Source organism: Castanea sativa, chromosome 1, assembly GCF_040712315.1.
Source record: "Castanea sativa cultivar Marrone di Chiusa Pesio chromosome 1, ASM4071231v1".
NCBI classification, from domain to species: domain Eukaryota; kingdom Viridiplantae; phylum Streptophyta; class Magnoliopsida; order Fagales; family Fagaceae; genus Castanea; species Castanea sativa.
Window position 1 is genome coordinate 82,340,431 of NC_134013.1, and position 12,550 is coordinate 82,352,980.

At 35.0% G+C, this 12,550-nt stretch overlaps 1 protein-coding gene across 5 annotated transcripts; it reads right to left on the minus strand.

The window, feature by feature from the left end:
• Window positions 1–219: 219 nt before the first annotated feature.
• LOC142622382 (uncharacterized) lies at window positions 220–12,277 on the minus strand. 5 transcript variants are annotated; one of them, XM_075795837.1, is made up of 14 exons: window positions 11,851–12,277; window positions 10,290–10,352; window positions 8,425–8,865; window positions 7,492–7,563; window positions 6,359–6,484; window positions 6,034–6,246; window positions 4,326–4,373; window positions 3,006–3,167; window positions 2,449–2,610; window positions 1,658–1,751; window positions 1,459–1,577; window positions 1,299–1,343; window positions 785–1,152; window positions 220–675 (listed from the first exon to the last, which is right to left on the minus strand). In XM_075795837.1, the coding sequence occupies exons 1-13, from the start codon at window positions 12,199–12,201 to the stop codon at window positions 919–921; spliced, it is 2,130 nt and encodes a 709-aa protein (XP_075651952.1). In that variant the 5' UTR covers window positions 12,202–12,277; the 3' UTR covers window positions 220–675; window positions 785–918. The 5 variants fall into 5 exon arrangements, with proteins under 5 accessions (XP_075651952.1, XP_075651951.1, XP_075651950.1 ...); XM_075795836.1 differs by having other exon boundaries at window positions 7,495–7,563; window positions 8,425–8,874; XM_075795835.1 differs by having other exon boundaries at window positions 868–1,152; window positions 8,425–8,874.
• Window positions 12,278–12,550: the final 273 nt, after the last annotated feature.

Genomic DNA, 12,550 nt, shown 5'->3' on the forward strand with positions numbered 1-12,550 from the left:
TGCCTGGAAATTAGCAGTCAATGTAATAGAAACCAGTCTTATGTGCCATATGAAGTTGAATAGTATGGTTGAAATAGAAGATGAATATGGTTGATGAGAACGTGTCAACGCTACTGTTTTATAGTTCACTTCATGGGAGAAAAAATATTTATTAAAAAAAAAAAAAAAAACTCCTTGATCTGCAAAACTTTATATTTCTTCTTCTTCTTCCACCCTTCTTCACTTTTGCTAAATGCAAACCTCTACCTTCATAGCATCTAATAAATGTTGCCATACGAACAAAATGTCCACATGATTAAATGCTACTTCCTAATTTACAAGTGATCAATATTTTGACATAAGTTGTAAACTGCAACAAAGTCAAATTTTACAAAATTCTTTCACAAGCCCAGCTTGCTTGAGACGTCTTTGCTTTGCAACTTCCATGTGGTTAGAGAACAACTATTGTGTCAGATTAGCAATCAACATGACTTCTAATATGCTCTTCCACAACTGACCCTAGGATCCTCTTCAGTAGTAGACTCCAAGCACATTACTAAACTCAACTATTTCATGATCACCGGAGCAATGGACATAGTGATGTCTAATGGACGCCAAAAGACATGATTCCTTGATTTTTTTTCATCTCTAGTCCAACTGTTAGGTTCAAATTGAAACAGTTCAGACTCTTCCAAGCTGTAAAAGAATTTATCAGATGCATTAGCATAAGGGGTAATATTGCTAATAATACAAAAATGAATTCTTCCATGACTTTCAATGAAGAAGATAATGTAAGTATACTTACAGGTTAACAATATAGGAAGCTGAAGTTGAAACCCCAACCACTACCTATGTTGGCTATTTGGGATCAATATGTAGATTACCAACCTTTTCTCTTGTGGCTTGCATCAAATACAGAAGAAACAACCAAATTGGCTTCTAGTACTTCACAACTCCAGCACTCTGAGCCTTGCCCAAAGAAGATTCTATGGAACTGTCTAACAAATTAAAATTTCTTGCCACTGCAAAACCTGCAAACATGCCATCGACTGCTGCACTTACAATCCCACCAGCATACCCTGCCCCTTCACCAACTGGATATAATCCTTTCAACGATGTGCTCTCATAGGTGTCAGTGTTGCGGGGAATCTGGATGGGAGAGCTGGTCCTGGTCTGGGAGCCATAATATACAAGTGGCAAAAAATATAAGTGCAGAAGAGAAAATGTGCCAACACCCTTGAGCAAGAAAAAACATTTGCTAAGGAATCCCAATGGTACAAAAAGGGAAAATATAGTAATATGAAACTAAATGGACTTACCTCCACTCCATGAAGAAGGGCCTCACTGGTGATGAATCCTGGCAACTGAAAGTTCCAAATTGTGAATTAAAAAAAAATTTATTTAGTTATAGTTCCACTAGTCAACCATAAAGGAAAAGGCAAGTGAAGAATACTAAGTGAAAGAAATTAAAGATTAAACCTCTTTGTCAAATGTTGAGATCGAGTGTTGCAAAGCCTCTGTTATATGAATTGGGAATAGCTCATGGAGATTTGCTGCCTTCACTCCTAACCGATAACTTGATGGTGGCACAGATGTTACTGAAAAAAGAAGTAAAAAAAAGCTTAGATAAAGGCTTGAAAGTATAAAACAATTTGGGTTAATGAAATTACAAATTTACCTGATAACCTGTTTTCCATAAAATCAGTAACCGTCTGGACAGGCACCACAAAATTTCCCCCACCCATTATAGCTGCTTTGCGCTCAAATTCCATCTGAATGATGAGACATAGTAAAATGACAATTGAGCTAAAGTGTGGTTAAGTTTATGTAAAATTATGCATGTTCTAACAAAAAAAAAAATTCACTTGAGCATGATGTAATTTAATGCATCTATGGAAAAACTACCCACAAAAATGGTAAGGCATGGATTGAAAAGATGTACTGTTAATCCAAAAGTTTGCTATTCCTATAAAAGTTGGTGGGGGAAAAGAGGGTTATATTAGTGGTGCAGACACCACATACAGGTCACCAATCACAAGGTTGTATGATAAAGCCTGTCATATCCCATTGAGCCTGAGTTCGATTAATTTATTAGACCCTGATTTGATTTTTTTTGCATTTAATGTGATTGATTACAAGCATAATCATTTCCTGTAATTGATTATGGATTATTTACTTTCCTTTTATAAAGTCATCCTAGAAGCCCTATTAGAAACAGGCCCCAATAATGTTGATGTCACATTGAATTTGATATATGAAAAATTGAGTGATATTTTCTCTAGCTTGATCGTGATTCCAAGCAGCCTTACGTAGTGAAGCCTAGGGTTGTCATCCCCCCACAACCTCCCCCCCCCCCCCTTCTTTTGTTTTTCTTACTCTTGCAACCCTGTGCTGCACCAACTGGAAATGACCAAAGAAAAGAAATATAAATAGGAAAGTAAAACACTAAAGTCAGGACTAAAAAGATGCCTGAAATTCAACCCCTGCAAGAGGTCCACAGCAACCTAGTGTTTCAAAATCCTTTGTAGATACGGTCGCAACAAGTGCAGCATTTGCCCACTTAGATGCACGTCGAGAGAAGGACATGCCGTTGACACAGAGTTCTGATGGATTTGTACTTGTGAGAACAACCTGCAGATATATACATGAACTCATTTAGCATAATTTATTACAGACACAATTACTACCACAATGATGACACTTTGCCTCTCCCTAAATCAACTTGCCTATAACTTAACCAAAGTAAAATTTTCTTCCTATGCAAGAGCAGTTGTAGAGCAGTTCTGAACTGCAGCTCACCTTACCAAATGCTTGAAAATCCCCTACGGGTACTACAAATAATTCAACTGACAGCAATGAAAATTAAAAAAGAAAGAAAAGAAACATTTTCTCATTTAAGCCATTGAGGCAAATGGCCCACCAAAACTGAAGGCAACCATTAGGTGACTACATATCTTTGTGACTATGCATCAAAAGTGCATCAAGAAGCAGAAGCATTGCAAAAGGAATTAAAAGGAAGAACATACCTGCCCACCAGGACACATGCAGAACGAATAGCAATTGCGACCTGTTGCTCCTGAATTGGAGGATGGGCCCCCATCCTCTCCATTAACATAAGTGACCACCTTGTAATCTGCCACAGGTACTTTTCCACGTCCCTTATAAACCTCAGTGGCCAATGCAGAATACTACACATTTGTAAAAATGAGTTTGTTTAAATTTTTGCTCACAATAAAAATCAGATAGCCAAAAAAACAATTTATATGACATAATCAAGCAGTAGAAATCAACAAGTTAGGACTTGGACAAGCCCTTGAAGAAAAATTTAGCGATTATAAATCAAAGACAGGTTGAACCAACCTAGTCTACCAGCTATTAATGAAGAAAAGAAAGATTAAAAGGAAATAACTAAGCCTACCGACACCAAGATATCCAAGAATTAGATCATATGATTCATATATGCTAAAGTATGTTTTTAATGCTTTGGGAAATAAATCCCCTTTTATTTTTTTTCTTTTTTAAAATTATTTAGAATAAAAAATTCTCTCTTTTGAAATTCTTTGAAGAAGATTTGCACTAGAATTCGACTCTTTACCCTGTCCCATATATAACAAATATTTTTCAGTGCAATCACTCTGTGTACACCTCTACCCAATTTAAGTTCTGAGCTTCCCCAATTGTTTCTTTCAAATTACTGCTTTGATTTAATTTTTCTATAATTTGACTCTTCAGCCCATTTAGATGCCTATTTGCACTAAGGATCTCTGATGATGCTACAGAAGAGAGAGAGAGAGAGAGAGAGAGAGAGAAGCAGAAGAAGAAGAAGACATTGGTGCAAGAAATCCATGGGAACGCAATTTCTAAAGGTGGAAATGAATAACTGTAATCCCAGAGTGGTGATGTCCCTATTATGGAAGATTATGGCAACTAATCTTCAATGCATATGCTAGAAGTTCCTTATTTATTTATTTTCAATTAGTAAGTTACACAAACCCAATGGGTTTTGAGCCCAAGACCTTATCCTCCACTGTGCTCTTACAAAGGGAGGAGGCGTCATTTAAACTGGAGCTAATTGGCTAGAAGTTCATTGTTTGTTAAAATAGGAAAAAGCATGAAATCATCTGTGGACTCGTGCTATTCTACGATTCAATTGTATGACAATAAACCCTCATCCTAAAGCCATGAAATTTTTACTGGTCGGTTAGTGCAAGTCAATAAGTTAAGGAACAAACGTGCTCTATTATAGCAGATAAGCAGAATATATTAACTAAGTGACTTCTTATTTGAGAATGAGTTGAACCAGTAGTTGATCAATTTTCAGAAAAGAATAGAAGAATACAACCAACCTGTATTCTATTTATTAGCTCTTGAGGATGCTCGATCCGCAAACCAACCTGTACAGCCATGTTAGATGCAATAAAATTACGAAAATATCACAAGCTCAAGAATCAAACACAATAAAATATTATTTTGACCATTAAATGGATGCCAAATTCAAACAATTATGAATTCAAATTTCAAAATACAAAATTTTAAAACAAAGGGAATGTAGATTCTTCATTCTCAATTTAGCATCATGTTTCCAACACTGTGTGGTCAGCAACATAGTTGTCATACAATCTTATGCTACAAGAGCCATATCATGTTCACATCTATTAATGCTTCACCTGCACCAATTAAGAGAACAGGAAGGCTGATATGGCATATGTACGTGAAGACTTTGAGATCCTAAATATAGCACACCTACTCACTACTCATTTACAACAATCTTTACAAAATCATCCCATGCTTCACAATGGTACATATAATTCACCAAACTAGTACAATCTACAAAACCCATATATTCAGTTATTTTATTTATAATATTCAATAAATATTGTTGTCATGGTAATTAAATAAAACCACGGGAAGCACCATTGCACAGCCATGGTACCAACTAGGTTTGAAACAGGCCATGCTGAATATTGATATGTTAGTAGTATGCGGCTGGATTTCACAATACCCAACCCAGGCCTCAAATGTAGTGGACTACGACAGACCTCTGTTCTACTTATATATATATATATATATATATATATATATATATATATATATAATATAATGAGTAGAAATCCAGCCTCAAGGCTATATGTAGAACTTGCAATTATTAAATTATACAAGCAATTTTTAATCTAAAATAATATAATGATCGAATTTATACTTGCAAAAAACAGCGAGCATTAATTTACAGCTGGTACTGAATTTGAACAGCCTAGATAATGATCCTCAACCTGCGCCTATGGGGTTGAGAACAGGTCCTTACAATCATCAGGACAACACAACTTAACCTGTTCATCCCACAATGAACCAACCACAGCCGCACTATCATGTGAACCGCATCTAAAATGGTATGGCCATAATATGTATTTATTGGCCCCCACCACCACCATCACTCACAATATTTCCAACCATTCATCTATTGTTACACCATCATGACCAACTTCATACTGTCAATTCATACATCCTAATAATCCAATTAAGACTATGAGTGTCATGCACATATATTTTCTGCGCCTCTAACAGATATTGTATGTATTTAAGTGTGTTATCCCTACATATCCCAATACTGCCACCCCTCAATAAATGCCAGTTGCAGTGCCAACCAACACCTTATCTATAGCTGCCAAAATTAATTTGGACACACATCAGATGAACATGCAGGATTGAGATTGCTACGAGAACAACATAAATTATTCATAACATATCCAGAGAAGTGAACTATATAAGGAAGACTCTTTTGGCTAACAAGATACTCATCCAAAGACATCACATCATGATCAAAACAGCATCCATTCATTTCTTTTCCTCTCCTAGGAAGTTGTATCACTCTAAAAAGAATTAAGAAAGGAAGTTCCAGAAACAATTTTGCACAACCAACAATCAGAAGTTGAAATGTAAACAAAGTGGGAATGCATGTGAAATGTACAGGAGCAAACACTTACAAATGGGCAAACATACATGACTCATGTGTAAATATTGAAATTACCACGTAATTATCCAGAAGCAGAAACTTACGGCAAAATCTTTTGGGATCAAGACCATATTATGAGAAAGAAGCATCTGGTATATATCACGTGCAGAATGCCCAACAGCCAGAACAACCCCATCATATCCCAACTTCTGGCTATTGAACTGTAATTTGTCTCTTGAATCAGAGACTCTAACCCCTACAACATGTCCATCCTCTACAAGCAGATCATCTACCCTTGTCCCAAACTTGATAGTGACCTATGCACATTAACAAAAAGATATAGTAAAATCTGATAATATGTGCTATTAATCCTGATTGGCAACAATTTTCATATATTTCTGATATGAAGAAGTTAGATATGTTACTCACACCCAGCCCTTGCAGATGTTGCCGAAAGTTGCGAAGCAATGGAATCAACCTATCGGTTCCCAAGTGAGGCTTGCCATCTATCAAGATATTTTTTGGAGCTCCAAAGTGAACTAAAGTTTTCATAACCTGAGACAAGAGAACTGAGTCAACTCATAGAAAAAACATGAAAAACCTGCAGTTTCCTAGTGGCAGAACAAACTTTCAAAAGTGGAGATTAAAGATTGGTCCTCTAATATACTTGTCAATGTATTGATAATGTTAATTTTGAGACAATGATATATCAACTAAGAATATGAAGACCAAAAAATTGAAGAAATATTTATATCCAATTGTCCTAATATGTCAACCAAGGAAATGAAGACATTTACTTAATCAAATTGAACAACTATCTCATTGGTATGACAGCCAAAACCATTCTTTTTGGGGCAATATGACCTAACAATTTCAAACTCCAAGTCTCTCTTTTTTATTATTTTTCTAGTAGGTTCACCTGCATTTTTTTTGGATAATGTGGGGAACCTTTCTAAAGAAAAACCCTTTGGACTTGCCTCTAGCCAGTAAAACCTATGGGCAAGTCCATATTTGGCTGAGTTTTATTTTTTCCTAGTTAAAATTACTCAAAGATTTGATCACGTGATTTGGAAAATTGGCATAGGAGGTTCAAGGGCTTATGCAATGATTCTACATCGAAAATGGCCTTTTGTCATGTCCTGGAAGAAGAAAAGAGTTCAAAAAATTGATGTTACTCATTTTTTTTTTTTTTATAAAAAAGAAATCCAACAATTGAAGTAAGTGTTTCAACAGAGCCTTAATCTGAGTTCATCGCTAAATTTATATATTATGCTCAATCTTACTAAGCATCGTCACTGAATAAACCATGTTGGAAGCTGAAGTTTAGATTCTTATAAAAAAAATAGGAAACATTTATTCATTGTCCACTTGCATGTCTTACTGAAAAAAATTCCAAAAAATTTTATATCAATTCACAGATGAAAACATCTTCACAAATTGCAATTAGCAGGAGTGGTAGCTATGACTCCAGCACAAAGTCACAACAGGAAAATAATTATGCAGTACAAAGTTAAATCTAATTACAAGAAGGAAAGTAAAAATCACAAGGATGTAGTTCTAACCGCCTGAACACTGCCACTGTTTCTTCCAATTCTAGTTACTAGCTTTCCATCACTCCAGGTACCTGCACCACCCTGCCATGCATAAGTCCTTATATAAATGATTCAAAGTAAACAAATAATGAAAAATCATCAGCATGAAAGTTGGAATGACCAAGGAAAAAGAATAAGAATAATGAAAAAAATATAAAAATGATCCATGTGAATGTATTTACAGTAACAAATTGCAAGTCTTGCACATGAATATAAAATTCAGATAACACAAGATATACCCCTTAGTAGAATAACAGTAACACACTATAAATTGTAGCCCGACATAAAATAAAAACTATGAAAAGTCAAGCTAACTACGTCATATATCCTAAACTTTGACCCTAGCTTCAGTACAAGTTCAGACTCCACAAAACCCAGGCTGCATAGTTGGTTTCAATAGATGAACAGCCGAGATACCTTCTTTTCAAATTGTATGAGTAGCATCCCTAAGGGCTAAATTTTAGTAACTTCAAATGAAATTATGAAAATCAGGAGCAGATGATCTTATCTCTAGGTGACTAAAAAGAATACTATCATCACTTCTCACAAATTGATAAACAGAGGCAATTCACAAGCCATGTCCACTAAAGCAATGACTAGGGAATACATTAAAATTTTAGACCATAAATCAATCCCTCTTAAAGTGAGTCGTTTTTTTTAACATGTAGGGGGTCCCACTTTGGGGTTTTTGAGTATTTCAATGAAGTACCACTTGCCCCGAAAGCTGAAGCAATTAGGAAATTGTGAATTTAATCATTATTCTAATACTCTCCCCTTACATATAAGCCCATACTCCCCCATAATAAGTGGAGACCAACATGTGGGAGATTTTTAACTATTCAAGGAAAGCACAAGATAGACTTTACAACCTTAAGAAAAGCACTAAGTGAATTGAGATATAACCTCCCCAAAGCAAAAATTGCTTTCCAATTGTAGAATACGGCGAACTACCAAAGCACCAATGTCACGCCCCCTTTGTTCAACAGCTTGACCTCTTTCTATTAAGGTAACATCAGCACCAAGTTCTGCAAGAACAAGAGAAGCAAACAGGCCAGATGGTCCACTACCAACGACTGCTATTTTTGTCTTTTTGATTGTTGGGCACTTGTACAATTGTTCTGACCCAGAATAAATGTTACGTCCATTTTCTCTTGTCACTATATCTTTGGGGTTCTTCTTGGAATCATGTATTATACTAATCAAATCACCAGAAGCTCTTTCATTAGGCATATGTTCTATGAGCCCAAGTTTAGGCTCCAACTGAGAAATGAAATCCCAGGTACGAGGCTCGAGACTCAGGAGTTTACTGACATCCATGTCCACAGTATATACAAATTTTGGTTCCTTCAACATCTAGAAAACATCAGTAAAGTCGATTAATTTGATACGCACGTAATTGCAAGTCTGAATTATTTATCAATGTCCTCCATTATTAATAGTGATGAATAACATAAAAAAGGAAACAAAATTAATAGGATACAAAGAAGGATAAATGACAAAAGATATCAAATCACCTAGTGTGTAAGAAAACTGCAGGCTTTAGCTGAATAAGCATAAATGTAAGTACACATCATAAAGTAGTCATGCCAACTTAAAAACCCCAAAAAAATTTCAGGACATGATTCCAGGGAAGTGGCATTAAAACACTACCAAAAGGCAGCAGTAAGTACATGCATAATTAAAAAAAAAAAAAGTGGCGGAGGTTAAAGTAATGAAAACATATTTCAGAACAAACAATCTCTGTTAGATATTAGGTGAGGCATTAGGTTAGTAGTGAACTTCATTTTTTATTGTGTTGGTGGAACATGATTATAACAATAGATTACTATAAAGTTTTAGCAAACCATTTTCTGTAATGGATTCTTTGTTGCAGGTGGTGTATCAAAATTATTGACAGGTCATTTGATATTATCTAAGAAGCCAAATCAGTTAAATGATGTTTTTCTCTCCTCTATTTAGAATATATCTATGAGCTTACCCCAAAATCATATTGTTAGGATAAGTGATCAAAGGTTATTATAGTACCTGTCTTCAATGTTTTCATTGACTTAATCTCAAGTCATATTGTCATATATATATGCATTCATGCAATGAAAATCAGAAATCCTTAACTAATTGTTTCAAGTTTCATGGCAGCAATATAAGGAAAATTTTATTGTCCTGTATCGTAACCTGCCCAAAGATTTATTATATGTTGCGCCTTCACATATTTACATCTAGAGTGATGACTGCAGGGAACATAAGACTAAGGGATATCCATGAATCATCCCAAATGAATATAGTCTACATGGTTAAACCTATTAGTTTGAGCAATGACATAGAATCATCAAGGTCTGCTCAATAAACTTTGAATATATATATATATATATATATATATATATATATATATATATATATATATGAGTCCTGTTAACGGGTGCTCTTAGGGAAATTGTTAATAAACCATTTTAAGAAAGATTTGACACCACTTTCATGGGAAATATAAAAAGGCGTCAAAAAAATTAATTGCTCTTTTCTTTTCCCATAAAAAAGTCTCTAAAAATAATTTCCTAAACCAATGCTCTTAGGACATCTATATGTAAAGTCTGCTGAATGATGTCCATGCAACTAGTTTTCTACTAAACTTATTGTTCTTTCAATATATTCATTAAATTAAATAAGGATACTAGAATACAAAGAATAAGGCAAAAACCTTTTGAAGTTAACAACAGTAATTATAATCCAACTTCTTTCTTTAATTGTACATATAATTCTCTCGTTGAACAGACCTTCCTTGCATCAAAAGATTTCCGAACAACGGAGAAAGCATCCTGTGGCAGCATAGAAGCAACCTGGCACAATTAAGAAAAGAATGCTGATGAAATACCTCACCATAAAAAGTTCTACCATCCATTACTCAAATAAAAAAATGTATATTGGAAAGACTAGTCACTGAGAAAATGTGGGAACTATAAAGATATGCAAAACTTAGATTTCCAAATTTTCATCATTTGGGATCCAAGAAAACTAGAATTTCCTCCCACCTTAATGTATAAGCATGAAACTCCCATAACTTCCTTTCCTCTTTCTTTGTTCGCTGATCAGCTCATCTCAAAAACTATAAAAGGGTGTGCCCAATGCACAAAATTTGCACTTTTACGGGGTTCTAGGAGAGGTGATTGATAGGCAGACTTACCCTGAACTTCCTTTTTTGGACATACTGATTCCCGGTTCACAAAAAAGAAAAAAAAAACTGCAATACCTTTTTTATATTAATAAGTTACACCCACTTGGTGTGTCTTGCACCCACAACCTCAGTGTCTACCTTGCTCTTACAAGGGGAGGAGATGCCATTTGACCTAGAGCCTATTGGCTAGAAAAATATAATACTTACATATGAGAAACATAATCAACTATAACATACATTTGGGCAAAGCTAATTTCAAAGATTATCACTTAATCCTTTTTGGCAGCCATTAAAATTAACCACAAGCAAAAAGGACAAAATTATATATAACGAGTACAGCTCAAAACTTTCCTTTCTTCTTTCTTTCATATTATAAATTTTCTCAACAACCAAACAGAAATTATATTTGCTTATAGAACCGGTCCTAATAATTATCGTAATTGAGGTCAGTCTTTCAATTTATATAATCCAACCCAACAAAATCCCCAATTCTCAAAATCTTTCCTTTCCTCAACTTTCTCAGCATTCAAACAGACCACTTAGTAAACAAGTGGCAGAAAACATTAATTAATCCCGTTTGGCTTCCGAGAAAATGACCCACAAGCAAAAAAGTCAAAATTATATACTAATATTATGAGCCTAAAAAACAGAGTATAGGTCAAAATATTCCTTTTTTTTTTCATAGCATTAACTTTCTCCACAACCAATCGGAAAATTACATATTACTTTTTAAAACCGGACCTAATAATTATCATAATTGAGGACAGCCTTTCATTTCCCATACCCCAACCCACCAAAAGCCCCCAATTCTCAAACTTTTTTATTTTATTTTTTATTTTCCAACAATTTCTCAGCATCCAAACAGTAAGATTGTTTATAAATCCTCTTTGGCAGCCAATAAAATGTACCACAACTGTTTTTTTTTTTTTTTTTTAAAGTACAGTTCAAAAATTATTCCTGTCTTCTTTCCTCCATATCACAAATTTTCTCGACAACCAAACAGAAAACTATATATTACTTATAGAACCGGCCCTAATAATTCTCATAATTGAGGTTATTCAATTATTTCCCATACTCCAATCCACCAAAACCCCCCAATTCTCAAACATTGTTTTTTTAATTATTTTTCCTACACTTTCTCAGCATCCAAACAGAAACATTACCGGGAATTCGAGAACTTTGGCAATCTCTTGGAGCAAACCCGGGGATAAGCCGAGAAAGTCCTTGCCGGGGTCACTGTGAATCGGAACTCCGAGCTTGGAGAGCCTCCAAACGCCTTCGAATTTGTTGTCGACCGGAGTTAGGGTTAGGGTTTTCTTTTGCTTTTGTTTCAGCTTCTTCTTCTCCGATGGGTAGCGTTGCTTACCGGTTCTCTTCGCGCAGAGGATTCGTGGTGTTTGGGAACGGGGATAAGGGAGCCTTGGGATTGGATAGAGGAGTCCACGGTTAGAGTTTGGAGGGTGGTGGAGAGTTTGGAAATGGAGAGGAACGAGGTTGGAAGGAAGAAGAGACATTGAAGAGTTGGAGTGAATGAGAGTGGTGAGTGAGAGCAGTTCGTTCCACTCTGGGTTTGGGATAAGGTAAACTCTGTAGTCTATACGCAAAAATAAATTGAATAAAACGAGAGAAAGAAACGTCATGTCGTAATGTTAACATAACGATCGCACAATTGCAACGGTAAAAAAAGTTTAAAAACTAAAAGAAATAAAAAATTAAGAGAAACTCTTTAAATTTCTTGAATTTTGTGTTTCTTATATTCTTAATATGCAAATCAAATTTCGTTTAAATTGGATATTAGTTACTGTTCGATTCATAAACTTATTTTTTGTACACAATTTTAGATAACAAAAACTTGAAATTTCA

What these genes read in the sequence shown, in the direction of transcription:
- LOC142622382 (XM_075795835.1), bottom strand. Translation starts at nt 12,201, where the DNA reads ATGTCTCTTCTTCCTTCCAACCTCGTTCCTCTCCATTTCCAAACTCTC. An exon ending in TGATCCCAAAAGATTTTGCC is followed by an intron (nt 4,374 to 6,033) that starts GTAAGTTTCTGC and finishes ATGGCTGTACAG; the next exon opens with GTTGGTTTGCGGATCGAGCA. An exon ending in TATGGAAAACAGGTTATCAG is followed by an intron (nt 1,578 to 1,657) that starts GTAAATTTGTAA and finishes TTCTTTTTTCAG; the next exon opens with TAACATCTGTGCCACCATCA.